General features: G+C 43.4%; 1 protein-coding gene across 1 annotated transcript in view; it reads right to left on the bottom strand.

Annotated features, from left to right (window-relative positions):
- Positions 1-8873: 8873 nt before the first annotated feature.
- The window catches only part of MBTPS1 (membrane bound transcription factor peptidase, site 1), an 88472-nt gene continuing 75918 nt past the window's right edge, over positions 8874-21427 (bottom strand). The window contains exons 19-23 of the mRNA XM_044663205.1: positions 20978-21118; positions 17844-17975; positions 17112-17238; positions 10594-10724; positions 8874-9790 (exon numbers count right to left, since the gene is read on the bottom strand). Of these exons, the coding sequence (XP_044519140.1) occupies positions 9594-9790; positions 10594-10724; positions 17112-17238; positions 17844-17975; positions 20978-21118 (728 nt within the window). The 3' untranslated portion in view covers positions 8874-9593. The remainder of the gene's footprint in view (positions 9791-10593; positions 10725-17111; positions 17239-17843; positions 17976-20977; positions 21119-21427) is intronic.

Below are 21427 nucleotides of genomic sequence, written 5' to 3'. Positions count from 1 at the left end.
TCCTAAATTCTATTTTTAAGTGGAGAAAGGGGGTGAGTGTGTGTGGAGCCCCTCCAATTAATGAATTGCTCACAGAAAAGAGTTTCCTGGCTTGTTTTGGCCTTGGGAGGGTTAAGGAGGATTATATTCTTCAAGCCAATAGGAAAGCTGAGGAAAGGGGATTCAATACTTTGTCCTAAAACCTTGACTGGTTTTGGATGGTAATTGGAAAGGACTTCTTTAGTTAGTTTGACTTTTTTCCCCCCTTTTAGGAATTCATAGAGTTCCAGAAGCTTAAAGCTACTTTCAGCCCCCAGAATTAAGTGGTTCAATCTACTGCCAACTCTCTGTCCCCTTCATATGCCACACTGGAAGGCCTGAAGAGTGAGCATCGACCCATGAAGGATTTAAAGAGCAAACAGCTGGAAGAGAGCAGAGGTTCGCCGTCTAGGTGGCTTCCTCATTCCTGGATGTCAAGCTGAAGGATCTTGGACATTTCTGCCCATTCCTGACACTTCACCCAGACCCCACAGAATCTGATCTCCACTCCTCCTAAGTACTTAGGTTGTCTTGAATAATGAAGCAAAATTATATATCTAGTAGGAAGAACCCTTTGTCTTGGGGACCAAGGTCCTGCTTCTAAAGCCTGATTGTGTTATCTTGGATAAGTGACTTCCCTTCTCTGCATGTTTGTTTCCCCATATGTAAAATGACAGAGTTTGGATTTCAGGGGTTCTTAACCTGGGACTAATGAATTAAATTTTTTTTTTGAAAATTGTATTGGTTACTCATTAACTTTTATATTACATATTACTATAATTAATTTTCTTTATAGTCTTTCCTACAGATTCTTTAATATCTTATTCTTAATACGATATTATATATTCTTAAAACAAATATGTTAATACTTTATTTTATACATTTGAAAACATGATTCAGAGCCTGGGGTTCAGAGGCTACACTTTAAGAACCCCTGGATTAGATTATTTCTAAAGGGTCTTCCTAGATCTAAATCCTATGACCTTTCCCCCACCTCTCCCTCTGACCTAAGCTCATTAGTCCCTGTATCCTAGGTTCCTCCTAATTCACACAGGAATCTATATGTCCCCCAAATCTGGCCTCTCACCCTGCTATTTTTTTTTAACCCTTGTACTTCAGTGTATTGTCTCATAGGTGGAAGAGTGGTAAGGGTGGGCAATGGGGGTCAAGTGACTTGCCCAGGGTCACACAGCTGGGAAGTGGCTGAGGCCGGGTTTGAACTCAGGACCTCCTGTCACCCTGCTATTTTTAATCATCTAATCCTGCCTACTACACCATGCCCAACTGAGTCGGTCTGGCATGAATTCACCCTGGGTACATTTCTTTCTATCCTATCTGATGTTTTTGTGTGTATCTATCCCATTTCTTTTACTTTGGTTTCAGAGGATTTAGAACTAGAAGGAACTTTAGAAATCATCTAGTCAGGGCAGCTAAGTGGCTCAGTGGATAGAAAGCCAGGCTTAGAGTCAGGAGGTCCTGGATTCAAATTTAGCTTCACACGTCCTAGTTGTATGGCCTTGGGTGATCCACTTAACCCCAATTGCCTAGCCAGCCCTTACTGTTCTTCTATATTGGAACTGATACTTGTTATCAATTCAAAGATAGTAGGTAATTTTTAAAAAACTCATCTATTCCAACCCATTTACTTTACAGAGAAGGAAGCTTGAGATGATATACAAGTAGAGACACAACTGAGATTAAATCCCAAATCCTCTGAGTCCAGCCTGGCATTTAAAACCCTCCATAATCTGGTTGTCATTTACTTTCCAGGCTTGTCTCTCTTTATTGCCTTTTATTTACTCTCTGTTCCAGTAACACGGGGCTGCATTGCTCTTTCTCAAAACCAGTATTTGCAATCTCCCACTTGCATGACTTTTGGAATGTTCTCCTTCCTCTGTCTTTTGGAGTCACCAGCTTCCTGTAAGACACTTGGATGACACCACAAGACTGGACCATGAGCAGAGCGATCCCCAATCACCCAAGACTGAGGCACAACAACCATCTATACTCAGTATAAACTTCTCCGTGCTCTTGGAAGGGAGGAGCTGTTTCATCAGTTGTCTTTGTACCCCCAACATCTAGCGCAGTGCCTTGATGAATTGAAATGACCTATGGGGCTCTTCTCACTCTGGAATTCCTTGGGACAGAGTCATCCAATTCCTTCTTGCAAGGCTTTCCAAGAACCAGTGCTTGATAAGCCCTCGACGACTAACTGACCAACTAACCTACTTCCTGACTGGCTCATCTCCCAGCATCCACTTGAAAGGAGAGCTAGAGCCAGAACCTCTGTCCAGATTTGGGCACCAAAATCTGGAGCCTCCTTTACCTCAATGTGAGGACATTCTCTCCTCCTTTGCCCAATATTCGGGACTTAATCAAATAATTCAATTCTGCTGGTTTGGGTTATGGCTACAAGTCTTTCCCCTACCATACACAAGTGTAGGTGATGTGCATTAGCCCTCTAATCAGAGCTGAATCCATGGATCCTAATTTATTTTCTCTTTTTCAAATATCTGACCTCCTGATCACAGTGAGAATAGAGATTTGGCTTGGGGGCCACCTAATTGCAGCTGTCATCCCCATTATCTCTCAGTCCTCTAAGTGCCTGGGGCCACTTCCCAGTCCCTGCCTCTTAGCTGGTCATTAGCTGCTCATAGAAGGATTCAAGGATCATTAGCTTGCATGACTTAGAAATTGGCCACTGGGCTGTGAAATTCCAGCCAATGGGAAAATCTCGTAATTTTTGACAGTGCTTTGATATCCAGCTCTCTTTGGCATTAGAGGGGGGTCTGTGACCTTTCTTCTGAAAGGAAACCTGCTGAGCCCCAGTCTGAGCAAGGGAGTGAATCGGCAAGCAGACTCATCAAGCTCTGGGGGGCCCTCCCTGCCCCCACCACAGCTCAACGACCCAAAACCCACACGTGGGAAAAGAGGAGCGATTCTGCCAGGCCGGCTCACAAGTCATGGGTCTAGAGAGCTAGAGTTGGAAGGGGACCTCAGCAGTCAACTAGTCCTACCCCTTCATTTTGCATATGGGGAAACTGAGACCCAGGGAGAAGTAACTTGTCCAGGGTCACACAGATAGTACTCATATTCCAGAATCACTGTACTTTCCAGCATACTCCCAGCCAGTCCATTCTCTTCCCATGATACCACACCTGCCTTCTTGCTTGAATGAATTTGCTATCGATCTCCAAGGTCCAACTCCCAAGAGCCAAACCTGAGGCTTTAGGTGCAAGTTAGCAGGTCTCGCTTTTACTCATCACACACTTTGGCCCCCAAACTCCATCCATCCCCTTGCTGATTACTGAGGGTCTGGGAGGAGACAGAGAAAGTGGGATGCAGAGAAAAGATGAGAGCAGGCAGAGTCGGGGAGGGGAGTGGATACCTCTGGACATAAACAGTAAGTATGGAACTCCCAGGGACCTGAGAGACCATCTGATCCAATTCTCCCCATTTTACAGATGAGGAGATGGAGGCTCAGAGGGAGGTGACTGCTTCTGGGTTACTCAGGTAGCCAGACCTCAAAAGGTCCTTAAGATGCTGTTTCAACTGCACTTTCCCACCTACCTATCCCAGACAGTTCCAAGTGGGTCTCAGCAAATAGATCCACATAGAATTAGAACCCCATCCTAACAGGACCAGGGAACAGATAGTATTCATGTCTCCCATTTGTATAAGCCTTCACTTATTTTAGAATTTATGCCGTCATTTGATTCCTTTATTTTGAAACCTTCATCAGCTGGAAGGAACTAGGTCAGGTCCCTGCTGTTGATCTTTGCCATTGATGAGGGGATCAGTCTCCTGGGGGCAAAGTCTACAAGGTCTGGAGCTTGGACCAGGAAGAGAGTCAGCATATGAGGCATAGTTTTTCCTCAGAGAAAGAGGAAGGCATCCGGACAGCCAGAGACCAGGATTTAGTGAATCAGCAGTTACAACAGCAAGTTAGAGTTGGCAAAAAGAGATCTGGTCTTCTGTGATTCTAGATCAACAGTCTCAGAAGGCTTTGGGCTATCTAGGGAAGTTCTCCACACACTCGTCTTTCCTCTCTTTGTGGTTCTGATGGATAAGGTGAGTGTGTTTGATAGAAAGGTATTCTTACCAGTCATTTTTCAAATGTCTTTCCTATACAGTCTGTGCTTGTGGCCCAGACATCTCAGGATGACTTTGATCTGGCCCAAGGTGATGGCCAGATCATCATCTTGAGGAACTGTCCATAGATTCAGTTGGTCTTCAGGTTCCCCTCCGACTGGGTCTTTTTGGTTTCAATATCCTCTTTCCATCTCTGGCGCTGGTCCACCAGTAGCATTCTGGGAGGTTTCACGTTGTCCTTGGATGAGGAAGTAATGAAAGTATGGTGGTTGGCAGACCAGGAGCTCAAAGGCTTTCTCATTTGATTTTATCATCTGATTTCAATCACCGTTTTATCTTCCCTTTCTGTCCAAACATGCCTCCTTGCCCATCACGCCTCTCCATGCGTTCTGGTTTTCTTGTATTTGTATCCCCAGCACTTAGTAAAGTGCCCGGGTATAAGTCCTTAATAAATGGGTTTTTTTGTTCATTGAGGTAGTGGAATGTTGGATGTGATTCAAGGCCTGAGCTCTACTCTACATAAGGGCAGAATACGGTGAACCCATGTATCAACATCGAGGTGGTACCCTAAAACAGAGAGCACCAGGCTTGTAGTAAAGAAAACCTGAGTTCAAATATGACCTCAGACACCTCTGCTTGCCTCAGTTTCTTCATCTGTCAAATGAGAAGGAAATGGCAAACCAGTCCAGGATCTTGGTCAAGAAAACCCCAAATGGGGCCATGAAGAGTGTGAAATTACTTATTTCTGGAAGCTCTCCTCTCCTCACAGATCAAGATCATATTTGCTTTTTTGTCTACCTCATCATACCGCTGATTCATATTGAACTTGTGGTCCACTAAACCGCCCCAGGCTCCTTTCAAAATAACTGCCTCCTCCACACTATACTTGTGAAGCTGATTTTTTTAAACATACAAATATTAACACACTTTACATTTCTCCCTATCAGATCTCCATCTTATTAGCAACAAGCCAGTGCTTTAGCCTAGTTGAGCTCTTTCTGTTCCTCTCAGTCATCTGTATCATTATCCAAGTCCTCAATAAAACAAAAACATAAACAAAAACTTGAGCATGGGACCAAGCATAGATCCTTGGGACACTCCACTGGAAACCTCCTGCCTGTTGACATTTAAGTATTAACTACTTCGGGTCCAAACATCCATTTTCTGTAGTCATTTTACTGTTGAAGGTACCTCTCTCCCATCTTCTCCATGAGAAAAGTACAGTATATTTTTATCAAAAGCTTTGCTAAAAATCCAGATGAAGGGGCAGTTAGGTGACTCAGAGGACAGAGCACCAGGTCTGGAGATAGGGGGTCCTGGGTTCATATCTGGCCTGACACTTCCTAGCTGTGTGACCCCATTTGGACAAGTCACTTAATCTCAACTGCCAAGTCCTTACCATTCTTCTGCCTCAGAACTGAAATCTAGTATAGATTCTAAGACAAAAGGTAAGGGTTTAAAGAAAAGAAGAAAAAATCCAGGCTAAGTTGTCTCCACAGCATTTCCCTCATTCACTAGTTGAGTCATCCTATCTAAAAAGAAAATTATTTTAGTTTATGACCTGTTCTTGATGAAGCCATGTTAGCTCTTTGCATCATCTTTTCCCTTTCACCAATTGTTGATAAGCTGAAGAGGAAGGCAACTAGGATGGTGAGGACCTTGATTCTATGTCATGAGAATTGGTGAACTGGGCAGATTTAGCCTGGGAAAAAGGACTGGGGTAGGGGAAAATGAGAGATGTCAAGTACCTGAATGGCTAATCTGTAGAGAGGACTTCTTGTTCTGTTTGGCTCCTGAGGACATCGCCAATAGCAATGAGTGGGAATTGCGGAGGTCCTAATCCCAGGAAAAAATTCCCATCAATTAGAACTATCCAAAAAATGGAATGGGCTCCCTAGGAAGGTGCTCCATGCTTCCCTCATCTTTCCCAATCCCTGGAGATCTTCTAGCAGGCTCCCAACAAGCATTTATCAGGTATGTTACAGCATATGAATCGCATTAGATAGCAACTGAGGTCCTTTCCAATTTTCAAATTCTGTGATTCTCTGAAATCCTTACTCTACCACTTACTACTACTTGCATAACCTCAGTTGAGTCCTTTAAACCCATTGTTCTTCCATGTCCTCATTGGTCAAATGAAGAAGTGAGAGTAAAGGATTTCTAAGACCCTTTCTGGCTCTAAATCTACAATCCATTGTCATTACAATAACTTTGGAAGGTAGACAGAGTATCCTTATGTGATGGATTTGGAAACATAAGAATTGGAAATATCAGAATTATTTGTCCCAAGACCACACAATTAGTAAGTGATCAAGCGTAGACTCCAAATCAAGTCTGGTTCAGTTTAATAGTAACAGGGTTCTCAGAAAACAAATGGATGGAATCTGAGCCAAGACCTGAATAACCAGTCTATCAGGGGAAAACTTTTATTTCATCATGAAATGGGTCCATGATGGTCCAACCTAAGATCACCTACAACCAAGACCAACCTCTATTGAAGGTGATCATCAACTAGAATTTAAACATTTGAAAACCAAGACATTTCTCTGGAACCATTTCCCACTGAATCATCTGGGCATGAAAAGGAAAGTAAGTTGACCTTTTGGTAGAAAATGAATCATTGATTTTTTGTAGCTTGTAATATCATTGTGTTCAATAATACAAAAATAACTATCCTCATATTTCAGGTAAGAAAAGCCTTTTGAATCTATGAATTGGAAGATTATTATCTCTAAGGCCTTAAATATAATAGATAATTAAATAATAAATTAGAAATAATAAATGCTTATTGCCTGAGCTTTCTGGTTTTATAGAAGGGGAAACCAAGGTTCAGACATGGGACAAGAGTTGCTCAGGGGCACAAAGCTGGCTCATGTTGGGGCCAGGAACTCAAACCCATGTCTCCCGACTCCCACTGCAGGGTTCTTTCCATCACATCAGTGTCTGTTTTTAATATAGTGTTTAATACTGTGTGATTAGCCTCCTAGAGAACCATTCATCTGTTTCTCGCCCAACACAGGCACATGATAGACAGTCATGTGTATGAAGAAAGGTCAAGCGTCAGTTTTACGTGATGAGTACAGGAATCAAAGAGATGGGGAGGATGATTCATGAAGGATTGGGCAGGACTAAACATTTTTGCTTACCACAATGCAACAGTGTCTGAGACTGTGCAGTTGGGGCCCCCACCTGAATCTTAGAGACAGCGCCTTGGGTGAAATTCCAAAACTCTATTATTTAGCCTGTATCCACCCTGCTGTCTGTCTACCCCCCATGGACTCTCCAGCTCATCTTTGCACACCAACGATGAGAATGAGTATCACATCAGAGTCCTTTTGAAAAGCCGGCCTGGGGAAGAGCTGAGCAGGTAGGCTTTGTCTGCATTGGTAGCAAGTTCTGGAACCAAGCTTTAAATCCTAGCTCGTACATTAATCAGTATTTTGATCTGGGACTGTCGTGAGCCCATTTCTTCACCTGTAAAATGGGGATACCAAAGCTGGCACTATGTCAGAGGTTTGTCATAAGGAAATGTTAAACTCTGGAACTGTATTTGCTGGCTTGCCAAAGCTTTGCCGTGCTCCCCTCTCCTTGTCCCGATACTCGATCTCACCCTGATCTGGGGGGCCCAGAGTCCCTGACCTCTGTGTCCGTGATTGCCCAAGCCCTGTCTGTATCAGCCCATTCCTCACTCAGGAGCTGTCAGGGATGTCAAGCTAAAACATGTCCTGCTGTTCTAAATCAAAACAGCCAGCAAGAGCCACAGTCTGACCATTTCATGGGCAAAAGGAACAATTCATTGAGTACAACCCTGCAACTTGGGAAGAGACCCAGGAGATCCATTCCAGAAATCATGTAGGAACCCATCTTCAGTCAGCGAAAGAGAAAAAGTCATAAGATCAGAGAACTTGTGGGCTGGAAGGAATCTTAACAGTATCCAGGCCACTCCTCTCATTGCATCGGGAAACTGAGGAGAGAAGGGAACTGAACTATCCACAGTACCCCGCCACTCTCCTAGGTAAGTGGCAGTGCCAGGATTAGAACCCAAGTCTCTCGATATACCTAGTCCACAGCACTTTAAAACTTAAACCTTTTACATTTTAGAAAGTCCTTTAATTTCTTCCTTCACCTACCCCCCTCAGTGGGTCGCTAGGTCTCTCCAACAGTGGGGCATCTGGTGCAGGGAATTCCTCACACATATTGTGGGACCCTGGTGGTCCAACCCACTTAACTAATATCCCTATATCTATCTTAATGTAGAGAATGTCACACAAACGGGTACGTGCACAGACAGACAGAGGTCCAGAGTCTGTCTGAATGGGAGAAGGGACGGAAGAAGAGCTTCATGGAGACTTGGAGAAGTCAGTTCTAGCTCTAAGACTCTTGAAGCCACAGCAGCAGCTGAGTCGGGGGTAGATGCTGTGTGACAAGCCACATCACCATCTCTGTTCGGGCCCAGCTGCTCTACAACTCCCACCAACTTTCCAGGCTTTCTGGTCCATGTGACCCATCTACGTAGACATCTAGGATCCCACCAGGCCGTTAGCCTGGGTTCCTCCTTTCCCACTGCTGTGCCTTCTCCTCAGATGGGGGAGGCAGATGAGTGGTCAGCTGGGGTAGGAAAAAACAAATTAATTACTCATTACATGAAAAGATGAGGGGGAAGATTCACGGGGGGAGCAAGAGTTAACAGGCTGCTCCAGAACCTGTTCAGCTGGTTATCTGTAAAATCAATGATAGGGGAAGAAAAAGAGGCTGCTAGGTGATGTTTTCAGCTTCTTACAGATAATGCATATTTATTGAAAATTTCCTTCACCAACAATGGTGAAATCAAGACCCAAAATTACAAAAAATCATGGCAGTTGGTATTTATAAAAATAAAGTGAAGGTCTCTGTCTCACGGATTTGTGCTAGTTTCCTTCCAGTCTCAGTCTGTCCTTTTTGCATCATAAAGATGGATGGAGCTTATTATTCCTTATGACATAATATTAGAAAATTGCATTCCATTGCCAAAAAATAGTTTTGTTTCCAAATACCATCGGTTCCTAAAGTGACTTTTTCCAACAATAAATATAGAAAATAGCCTTTAACAAACATTTCCATTTGGTCAGGATTTTTTTGTCTGTTTCAAAACTCAATTTCTCCTCTTGGGTTAAAAAGCAGCCCAACAGCTTTCTGAGAGTCTTCAAGTCTTTGGCGTGGTGCATTCAGCTGCTCTTCCACAGAGTTTTCATGCATGGCCAACTGGAGAAGTTCCTTCTGCCAGAGGCCAATGTCAATGAGATGATGCTTCATGAGAATTGAATCCTGCCACCACCACCACCACCACCCACATGTAGGCAAGGCCCATTTGGAATGGGCTCATTTAATGAAAAAATGAGATCTCTTTTAAATGGGTGTCACCCCTGCACAAGAAATCTTTGCCAGCAACAACTGCCTGTCCCCTGAGGCCATACAAGAGGGCCCTCTTTGGTGATAGGGGTCAGTCACACTGAAGGGGTCTTTGGTGGATGGACCTGCTGCATGAGCTGGGGGCGCTTCACTCTTGGTTTCCTTCTCTTGGGCCTGCTTTTAGCTTTGTTGATTTGCACCACAAAGAAAGCCAGAACCACCATGGCACCCAGGAAGGCAAATACAGGAATTGTCTGTCCTACATCCTGATTATAACGCCCAGGCATTATCCCTAAAGAAGGAAGATTAAATTAACATGTCAGTAAAGCACACATACATATTGGGATAATTTGTTTCTCTGAAAGGTCCAGGTTCAGCAGAGATGAAAAAAATACTCATTAACTGGGCAATGGTATATTATAAAGCCTGAATTACCCCTTGGACATCGATGACAGCAACAAAAAATGAATTGAAGAAACAGTGGGCATCTTTCCTGACTTTTTCAGCATATACAGATTTACTACTCCAGGAGTCAGGAGCTGTCCTTTTGGCTCACTAAAGGAGAAGATGAATTTCCTCCAGGCTCACATCCTCACACTAGGGGAAGACCCTTGAGTGCTTCTCAGTGACAAGCTCCTAAGCCAGGCGCAAGGATCTGGAAACCCCACTTAGGTGTCTCAGTTAGCTTCCTGGGGATCTTAAAGCCTTCCTGGTGCAGTTAAAGGTTATCCCTCCGAAGTGCTCCTCAGTTTCCTGCCACACCGCAGCCACAGTGCATGTAAGAGCCCCAGAGAGAGTCTGTGAATGGTTCTAAGGAGTAGGTTCAGAGAGGAAACAGACTCTTCCCCCAAAGGCTGCAAATCCCTATTCCAGACTTGTGGCCCTGGCTTCTTCCAGAGCTCCTAGGCCTTGGGGATCCAGGCAGGGAGGGTTTACTGCAAAGTAGCACTTCTGTCACCAAGTGGAGGCCTCACTGGCCAAGTAAGTGGGAGCTTTGGAAATAGATTTAGGCTACGCAACAAAGCCAAAGCTCATTTGGGAACTGAATCAAGAGCGAACTGGCTTAAGGCAATAATGGCACACTTATAGACTTACCTCCTGGAATATCCCAGGCTCCACTTTCTCCAGGAGACAAAGGTCTTACTTGTGGCCGACTGGTTCGAAAGTTGGGTAAAGCCATTTTGTCTAGGTCAATTGACAGTAATTTTTGATGTTTCCAGAGATTACTGGGGGAAATAGTTTAAAAAAACAATAAGCATTTAGATGGCCTGGGAAATTTTAGCAAATACCTCAAAGTAGTTGTAAATATAAATTTGATCCAGTTAGCCCCCTGCATGTGAATAAAATTGTACTGCCTCACTAATAACCATTCACAGCTATGTAATAGTTAGCACTTTGCTGACAACAATACCAGGAAGGAGGCAGTAAAAGTATTATGATCCCCATTTTACAGATGAGAAAACTGATGGGCTAAGAAGGGGAAACAGTCTGTATAAGGCCACATGGCTAGGTGGTGCTATAACCAGGACAAAGGCTCAGACCTTTCTTTTTATCCATTATATCCATATCTATCTCACATCTCCTCAGTGCCAGCACCCTAACTCAAACCCACATTGCTTCTTAGGCTACTAACAGGCCTATTGCCCTCTCTTCCAAATGACTGTGGGTCCACATTGTAGGGAATTATCTAGATATACAGTGCTTCCTCCAAAGAGAATGGAGGCTTCTCGTGGATGGGGGCTCTTTCCTGTCTGTCTCTGTACCTCCTCCAAGGCCTAGTGCCCAGAAGGTGCTGAGAAAAGCCTGGACTTTTGAAGAAAAAACTGCTGGAAGCATCTGGCCAAAGGCAGTTTGAACATACATCAGGTGGCTCCTGGCTAGCTGGGCAATCCCCAACAAGTCACTTGACCTTTCCCAGCATGGAAAACAGGCTAATGCCACTTGGAACGTCTAGTCACAAGGACAGGGAGTGCCAGTTGTTCCAGGACTCTGACCCAAACAGTAAAGCAGTAAAAGAGAGAGCTGGAGAGCCACAGAGATCCAAGGGATGTGTGGCAGGCTGCAGCCAGGAGGCACACCAGGATCAGAGGAAGGAAAGACCATTTGGTCCAAAGGGGAAAGGAAGAGGACAGGAGAGGACCAGCCATCCCCCCTGCTTTCCCCTGGGCTCATTCATTATTGATTTGCATTTGAGATACAAAGTTTAGTCAATGAAAACAAAGGACAACCTAAACTGGGCAAACCTGCACAGCCATCTAAGCAGGGGAATACAAACCAGGCTGGCCAGAATGGCACAGGAGGGCTACCATGAAGCACTAGAAAACCTTTTCCCATTTAGGGAACTAGCCTTGCTTATCAGCAGTCTGGCACCTAGTTGATAGTTAATGCCTTTTGACAGCTATTTTGGCTGTAATAAATTTGAATTTTAAAGGCATAATTGTATTAAATTTGAGATTACTTATGGCATATTTATAGGGGTGAGCCATGTAACTGGATACAAATTGAAAACCTTGAAATTCTGATTAGCTTATGTTCTGGAATTCCTTTATTTAAGCAATGCCATTTGTAGACAAAGGAATTCTCCCTGGCGAATTCGGTTACTAATACAGATTCTCCCAATAACCTGACTGGCTGACGTGGACCACACACTGTGAAGAGGTGGCAGAGGCACACTGATATTAACCTGCAAGGGTTTGAAGACGAGGTAACACACAATGCTAAATTAAGAAAGAGAAAAATGAGGCATTTAATTCTTCTGAATAAAGTGGATCCAGCACGTAACTGATTTCCCTGAGGACAATCCAAGAAGAACAGTAACAGAATGCAAAGGGAAAGGGTGGCTTTGGGTGGCTGACCAGGGCAGACCTGGGGACAGCCCTCTCTAATCTTGAAAGTGAGGCCTCTCAGAGAAGACACCATTAACTCTTTTGGCCGACATGGAACACTGCTATCTCCTTCTGACGTTGCCGACCATTAAAATTTCCAGAAATTTTCTATGAGAACAATTGAAGAGCTCTATTTCCTTTTCCCTCACTTAACCAGCTGATCTTTAATTTACTCTTATTCTATTTTAGTAGATTCAGCCCAACATCATATTCTGTTGAGATCTAAAAAGATCCAAAGGGATCCTCTGTCTTCTGACGGGCTGGTTACTATCCTTCCACATTGAGTCATGTTCAAACCTGATAAACATGATGCCTCTTCTTTCTTCAAGTGACTGTTAAGATGTCTTATGACACAGGATCAAACACAGATCTCTAAGTTTTTCTACCAGGGCCTTTCTTCCTTGTGGAAGAAGCCTTTAAAAACTATTCTTTGGGTCTGGCCATTCAACTAGCTCTGAAATCACCTATTACTGTCTAGTTCACATCCCTCTACCTTTTCCACAAGAAAAGCATGAAAAGACTGCCAAGTACTTTGCTAAAAGTCGATGTCAACTGGACCTCCCTCCCTCTCCTGATTTACCGCTCTAATAATCCCATGTCAAATGGGGATAGTGCTCTGCCTACTTCAAAAGGCTTTTCTAAGGTTCTAATAAGAAATGTGTATAAAAATCCTAGACAAAAATATAAGATTTTACTGTTGCTTTTAACAAAGAACTGGCAATCTATAAGAAATGTGGTTTTTCTGGTTTTTCCACCTAACTGAGCCTTAAAAGAAATGTAAGGTATTTCCAGGCTGGGCCACCATGGCCAGAGAATAGATGTCCACACTAATTACAGGGAAATGTAAAACTGAGGGTAGTTAAAAGAAATTATCAGGAACCTGAGTTCAAATCCTTGTTCCCTACTTATTGTCTGTGTGATTTTGACAGTCTGAGGACTTCAAATGAAAATCCAATGATACTGAGTACCAACCTTGGCAGAGTGAGTTGGTGTTTGCTGAATTATTACTATCTGCTTGGGTGGCACATGGAAAAGTCAAAAAGACCCAGGTTCTGGGGGCAGCTGGATGGCTCAGTAGATTGAGAGCCAGGCCTAGAGACAGGAGGTCCTGGGTTCAAATCTGGCCTCAGACACTTCCTAGCTGTGTGACCCTGGGCAAGTCACTTGACCCCCATTGCCTAGCCCTTACTTCTCTTCTGCCTTAGAACCAATACACAGTATTGATTTCAAGACAGAAGGTAAAGGTTTTTTTAAAAAAAGGCAGGTTCAAATCTTATATTTTGTTATATTAGTCGTCTGATCTTGGGCAAGTCATGTATCCACTCCAGGCCTATTTCCTTATTTGTAAAATTAAGGAGTTGTACTTGATGGCTCCTAAGAGCCCTTCTAGCTCTAAATATATGATTCCATGACTGAAATCTGTTTTAAGCCCTAGCAATAGTGCATGGATTTTCTGCAACTTTCAAAAAGGAGTGCCAAACGGCAGTGGTTGAACTTCAAACACAGGTTGATGTGTTCCTTGACCGTGTATGAATGACACTACGATGGTGTGTGGCAAGTCTGTGGCACCACGTGCATGAGAGCTGGAAAGGTGTAGGTGTCTAGTTTAATCCCTCATTTTATATGAGGAAGCAGCCTCAGAAAGGGTGCGAATCCTGACTCCAGGGCCAAGGCTGTCTCCCCTACACCAAGGTGCCTTCTTGCTGCTTTAATAAATGAGATGATGGGCAGTAAAGAGGGAGAAAATGCCACGAGATGGAGTACTGAACGGGAGGTGAAAAACACAAGTGAAAACACTTGTGTGAGATGGCGGCTACTGGGAAGCTAACAGGCAGCTCTTCCTATTTCAGCCAGGACTGGCTATCAGAAGCAGCCAAGACATGGGGGAGCCCTTTGGGGCTTACTGAATAGGAGCAGCAATGGGTCTCCCAAGCCTTGACCTGGGGATGAGGCAGGAAGCCTTGCGCTCTAGACACGGCAGAATAAGGATGCTCTGAGGTCAGGACGCTTCTTGGGGACACGACATAAACAAGGCAGAAGCAGCAGACAATAAAAACCGAGGCCTGGGCTTAAAGCCCTCCTGGCCAAGGGAAGGGAAGGCGAATCGAACTGCCGGCCCCCTCTTTTCCTGTGTGCCCCGACTCCTGAGCTGGCACAAGCTCGGGGGCATCGGCAGAAAGGAGGCAGAGGGATAGCCCTGACAGGCCGCAGGACCAGTTTGCAGGGCCCGAGGTGGGTCCATCAAGAAGGGGGGCCGATGTTAATATTCTAATGCCATCCTTCCTAGTCAGTGATGCAGGAGCTTGTGCTCTTCTGAAGCCACTCCTCTGTAGTCGCGACTGCTACGGCATCAAGGTCCCTGCTCCAGAGGACAAGCCGAAGGAAAGAGCCTTGAACGTCCCGACCCTCGGGAGGCCCAGGCAGCTGTGTGCGCCTTCTACGTCACCAGGAGGGGCCCCTTAGAGGAGGCTGGGCTAAGGATAAAGGAAGAAGAGACAGCGGCAGGGGGAGGGAAAAGGGAAAGGCAGAGAAAGGAGGGTCTTGGGGATCTATAAAGGGCTTACTTGAAATGGTCTAGAAACACAAATAATCCATGTTTTGTCCTGGAACAGTGTGCATCCTGACAATTTCTAAACTGTTTTTCCCAGGTATGTAGAGTACACTCAGAAGCTGAAGGCCCAGGGGCAACTGGGTGGCTCAATGGTTAATGAGCCAGGCCTGGAGATGGGAGGTCCTGGGTTCTAATCTGGCCTCAGACACTTCCTAGCTGTATGACTCTGAGCAAGTCACTTAACTGCCTGGCCCTCATAACTCTTCTGGCTTGGAACCAATACTCAGTGTAGATTCTAAGAGGGTGAGGGTTTAAAAAAGAAGTTTAAAGGCCTAGGGCAGTGCTCCATGCCAGGGGAAGTCACTCCTCCTGGTACAGCAACTTGAAGCACAAAGGTGTGCATTCTTTCACTGTGGCCAGACCATCCCCTCTCCCAAGACCCCTGCAAGCCCCTCTGCCCCATCTGCTCAGAGCCAGGCCCAACCAGTGCTAATCTCCAAGCTCTGCTCTAACACAGCTCTAGAGCTCTAGTTGCTTGTATCCACTTCTTTCTTGAAGAACTGAGTTTGGACTTTAAACATAATATACATTTCAAATTTAATTGGTTTTTCTAGGCTTTTCTATAAAATCCACAAGATAACATTCTTTTAACCTCAATGAATAACTGACTACTTTAACATGTACCCCTTCTTCAAACAAACATGTGAGGATGAGTCAGAGCCACGTGGGGCAGGCAGCCCCCAAGAGGAGCACAGGTCTAGGCTCAGAGAGGGGAGCAGCAGGTCTGTGGCCAAGTGCTGCCCTTCAGCAGTGAGATCAGCTAGACTAGATGATGCCCAATATCTCTCAGCATCAATGCTGTGGTCCTAACAGACTAAGGACATCACCTCTTAACAGAGTACTCTGTGTTTTCCTTAAACTTCTCAAATGAAGGAGAAGATTTTAAAATGGAAGCAGAAGAAACCTACATGAGTTTGCACCTCTTGCTCAGGGTATGCTCACTGAATCACTAGGCTGGCTTGTTTTAAACCCTTCCCTTCTGTCTAAGGCATAAGAGAGGTAAGGGCTGGACAGCTGGAGATGAATGACTTGCCCAGAGACTCACAGCTAGGAAGTATCTGAGACCACATTTGAACCCAGGAGCTCTTGTCTCTGGGCCTGGCTTTCTATCCACTGAACCACCTGTTCACCCCTAAATCACAAGTTTTAAAACATGTATTAGCTAGATTTAACAAAAGTCTTCATTTTTTAATACCAAGAGAGAACTTCTCTCACAATTAAAAAAATTTTTTTTTGTTACGAATTTTAGGCATCAACAAACAAGAAGTTTCGATATACACAGAAAATAAAATTTTATATGAAAACTTGAACTTCTGCTCTGTACAGTTTATTAGCTTTTTCTTCTGGGTGTTAAATGAAATATGGTAGCACCAAGACTGTACTGCCTGCTTGTGGCCCCCTTTGAACTTTTTTCTGCCAAGAGATCTATTTTAGAACGTCTATATCAGGACACTGACTTAAATTAATTATTTTAATACATGTCAGAAAGTAAGATTGAAATGATCAAATGGCAATGTCCAAAATCTTCCAGCACAACCAAACTGATATTCTTTACCAAATTACTCTTACTCAAGAGGTTTCAATAGCTCCCTACTGCCAATAGAATAAAATACACACTGCTCTGGTTTGACCTAGAAAGTCCTTCACAATCTGCCTCAACCATCTTCCTAGCCTGGTGCCAGCCCCTCTCTCCCCAACACACCCACTCTCTCCTCTCAAGTCTGTGCCTCTGCTGGTGCTCCCCCCACTTCCCCCACCCCCATGGGATCGGTCTGCGCCCCTCCATCTTAGCCCTCATAGCGCTGGCATGAGCTATTCCTCTTCAGACAAGAGGCCCTTCCTGATCTCGGCACTTCCTTCACCCTTCCCTACTTCATGGAAGTCACTAGGTATTGTGTGGCACAAAATCTATGTACTTCTCACACGTGTACAGCTGCATCATGGTCTAGGCAGAATGGCTGCTCCCTGAAGGCAGGGTCTAATCTGCTTTTCTCTGTGCCCAGCAGAAGGTGTCCTGCAGAACAAAGACTTCTAGAGTGCCTGAAGGCTGAATAAAAGCCCACCCTTTGAAATGAGCCCCCAAAAGGGAAGGGTGGGAGGACCCACACAATACATACCTCGGGGCAGTTTCATTTAGAGGCTGTGGTTTGGCCCAAGACAGGTGAGGGCAAGCAGGAAGAGCCCGGGGTTTTGGATCTCCTAAATGGGCCTCAAGTACCTTTGAATATCGATGCAGATGGTTTCCTACAGTTTCAACACACACATACACACACAGAGATTACTGCTATTCAAATAGAAGGGCAAAAGTAATGTTCCCCAGGTTTTCAAATTTCTATAGAGATGTGGCAGTTACCATCATGATAAGGACACTATCTTGTGAAACTTTTAAGGGTGTGGGCCAAGTCTTTAAGAGAAAATGTTCCTTTTCAAGGTTACAGATGAATGTGTCAACAAACCACCCCAATTATTAGTGTTCTATCCATAGCACTGCTACATGCCCACCCATTCTGTGGGTCAAGAACCCATTTGGAGTCTAGAACTCTGGCAGAGACTCCCATCTTGAGGGGATGTTGCTTTTAAGAGGCTAGGTAGTCTAGGTGAGTTATTTGCTTAATTACCCTGTTAATAAAACTTGCAAACAAAAAAAAATTCAACCCATGAAGTACCTTTGAAACCAATAGTCTGTTCAGATTTTGCGGGCACTTAAAAACTAGTATTGTTGAATATTATGCAGTCAAGAGGACCAGATCAACTTCATCACCTGGTCAGAAGAGAATGTCAACTGCAGAATCCCCATGTTAAATTGAGTCCAATTATCTTCTTTCAAGAAGATACATCAACCCCCTTACCTTCCATCCTTTCTGGGAGAGCAGAGCCTGCTCCATTTGGAGGGCGATGCCTATTTTCAGAATGGCTGAGACTCGGAGGTATCACTCCATAAGAAGTATACTGAAGAAGAGAATCCAGAAGCCAAAAGCAATCTGTGAGTAAATTAACAATAAATTTTAAAAGTTGTTAAGAGAAGAATTTGCACACACAAAAAAAGCATGAAACCTTTTAAAAATATTAGAACTGATATAGGGGTAGATGGAGAGAAGCTGAGGAATATAGCTGGGCATACTCCCTGCTCTTCTGGTTAGAAGTTAGAACCATAGAAAAGGTGAAAGGTAGGTTAAGTCCAGACAAAAATAATTCAAACATGAATGATCAAAACACTCAAAACATACAAAACCAATTACACCTATACAAAAAAGAAATAAACACAAGTGCCAAATGCTCATTGTAATGAGGAATGCCTAATAAACAAGACCAGTCTTAAGCTGCCATTCCAAAGCAAACCTTACCCTCTACCATATATATATTTTTCAGAGGAGATTATTAGTTTTGGTTTTTCATCTTCTTATTTAAAGAATGCTTACAGTGACTAAAATACAAAATTGGAAACCGGAGCTATGACAAGTAAAACCACCAGTCAGTTCATGTGAGAAGAAATATTAATCAGTCTCTCTGAAGTCAGTCCCAAACTCCTACCATGCCTTTGCACTGTGACTGCTTAAACATCCATCTGCCTTCTTTCTTTTCAGATTTGTTTGATTTCTTACATTTCTAATTATAGTCCTTATGCAATGGAAAATATTTTGGAAAAACTTGACTTTCTAAAGGTAGAAATGCCCTCTGAGGTCTCTTCCTATTTAATGCCTGCTGGCCTAAAGTTCTTTGATAGAAGAGGACCTCGAAAAACTCTTGTTTTAATAAGACAAACTTAATTTCTTTATTAAACAAGTGAAGAAGCTACTCCGCAACTGTGCCTACAATAACTACTTTCTGTCCATTCCCAAGTATCATTAATGCCAGACTGGCCTTAGCTTCAAGAGTCATAAGGAAATAAACCACCAACATCTTTTCTCTCCTCAAAGAGCACTTATGATCATGTGCTCACAGGGCTCAAGAGCCCCCAAACTGAGCTTGTAAAAGCTGACACTGGAAATTTCAGACAAGCCCAATCTTCTCAGGCATCTGGAAATTTCTGAAGTCTGTTTCAGGGGAGCTCAACTTTTGAAGAAAAACTGTAGAAATAAGACATTAATCTTTTAATCCAAATGTCACTTTAACTCCCACTTTTGGTTTTTAAAACAGCCCTATCCCATTGTGATATTCATAATCATGTCAGAAATTCAACCACATTAAGTTGCGGGCATATCAGGAATGAGACAGAGCTTTTATTTATGCTTCATAATACAAAGCTAAAATGAAGCTTTTTCTTTTGATGTTTTCTAGTTTAATGCCTTATACCTTGATAAATGCTTCTAAACTTATAAAATTATTTTCAGACGGGGTTAAAGTCAGCACATTATAAATCTTCTTTTCCATTGACCAAGAATGAGTCAAAAGCCCTGGAATTTAACCACAGAAAGCAATTTTCATAAATGAATCTTATGAAGCTGTCAGCAGGGCAAACATGACTCCCATTTGATGGAGGAGGACCCTGAAATTCAGAGGTTAAATAACTAACTCCAAGTTAGTAAGGGTCCTCAGTGGCATCTTGAGCCTAGACCTTCTCTCTCCCACTTGAAGAGGAAGACAAGAGTGCTGCCTGCCCAATACTAATAATCTGCTCCACTCGACAAGATGCCAGGAATGATAAGCACAGGAATCTAGGGGCATTTCCCCAGAATACAGTGAGGAGATAAGAGAACATGTCTATTCAGCAACAGGGAAGACAAGTTTGCCCCTAGACTTGCGTACCTCTCAATGACGGTCTTTCTGGGGGAATTCTGGACAAGCAAGGCCAGGGTGCTGGGTACTTTTTGGCAATGCTGCCAAAGTCCCATTCTTCCTTGTGGGGCTTTTATGGTAACATGGGGATTTAGAGGTCTGAGGCAGGCCTGGGAGGAGCCATGGGAAGGTACCTAGGGCTCTCTCTGGGGGTGCAGGTCTTATTTACAATCCAGATAACAAGAGGCAGCTTGGTGGCACAGTGACTAGAGACAGGCCTAGAGTCAGCAGGACCTGGGTTCAAATCTGACCTCAGTCACTTCCTAGTTGTATAATCCTGAACAAGTCACTTAATCCTGTTTGCCTAGCCCTTGCCCCTCTATCTTTTTTTTTGTCTGTCTTTTAATGATCTGCTTTTATTTTTGGAGTAATAATTTCTTTTTTTTTTTAACATTTATTAATATTCATTTTTTAGAAAAGTTAATATGGTTACATGATTCACGTTCCTACTTTCCCCTTCAACCCCCGCCCTCCCCCCACCCCTGGCCGATGCACATTTCCCCTGGTTTTAACATGTGTCATTAATCAAGACCTATTTCCAAATTGTTGATCATTGCATTGGTGTGGGAGTTTCAAATCAAAATCCCCAATCATGTCCACCTCAACTCATGTGTTCAAGCAGTTGTTTTTCTTCTGTGTTTCCACTCCTGCAGTTCTTCCTCTGAATATGGGTAGTGTCCTTTTCCATAAGTCCCTCAGAATTGTCCTGTGTCATTGCATTTCTGCTGGTACAGAAGGCCATTACATTCTATTTTACCACAGTATATCAGTCTCTGTGTACAATGTTCTTCTGGCTCTGCTCCTTTCGCTCTGCATCAATTTCTGGAGGTCTTTCCAGTTCACATGGAATTCCTCCAGTTTATGATTCCTTTGAGCACAATAGTATTCCATCACCAACATATACCACAATTTGTTCGCTCATTCCCCAATTGAAGGACATCCTCATTTTCCAGGTTTTTGCCACCACAAAAAGCGCGGCTATAAATATTTTTGTACAAGTCTGTTTATCTATGATCTCTTTGGGGTACAAACCCAGCAATGGTATGGCTGGATCAAAGGGCAGCTTGCCCTTCTATCTTAAGAGCTGTTACTAAGGCAGAAAGGGTTTAAAAAAAATCCAAGCATCAAGATTTAAGATGATTATATGAGTATGTCAATAAAGTTACTAAATCCCATTGTCTTTTCAATGACCACAAAAGGCTCTCACCCTTTTGTCGATGACTATCATCCAAGCAGTTAGAGTCTCCATACAGAACTAAGCGACCTCCACCTTCTGAAGGAATCTGATAAAGTCCCAAAATAGGGACATTTTCAACAACTGCTGTCTCCTGCTTTAAAACTTCCAGACCTAGGGCAACAAGGAAAACACAGCCATTCAGCAGAGCCTAAAAAACAAGTGGGAACCTCACACAAAGTATTTTTGTAAGGAAATTTATTATTTTGCAATTGCTACTTGTCATTTAAGAATTCACTTGTATTGAGAAAGTCACAGATAACTTTGATACCCTAGTCGAAGTAATTAATTGAATTTCAGCAAGAAGTCAATGTCTTTAAAACAAATACTTTTAAGTGCATACTAAATTCCATTTTCTCTTCAATTAATGGTGGAGATTTGGTTCCAATCTCAGAACTCACCTTCTGCTGGTTAAAAAGACCT

The sequence above is a fragment of the Gracilinanus agilis genome, chromosome 2 (genome assembly GCF_016433145.1).
Source record: "Gracilinanus agilis isolate LMUSP501 chromosome 2, AgileGrace, whole genome shotgun sequence".
Lineage (NCBI taxonomy): Eukaryota > Metazoa > Chordata > Mammalia > Didelphimorphia > Didelphidae > Gracilinanus > Gracilinanus agilis.
Note: the sequence above shows the minus strand (reverse complement) of the source record. Positions and strands in the feature narration are given on the sequence as shown.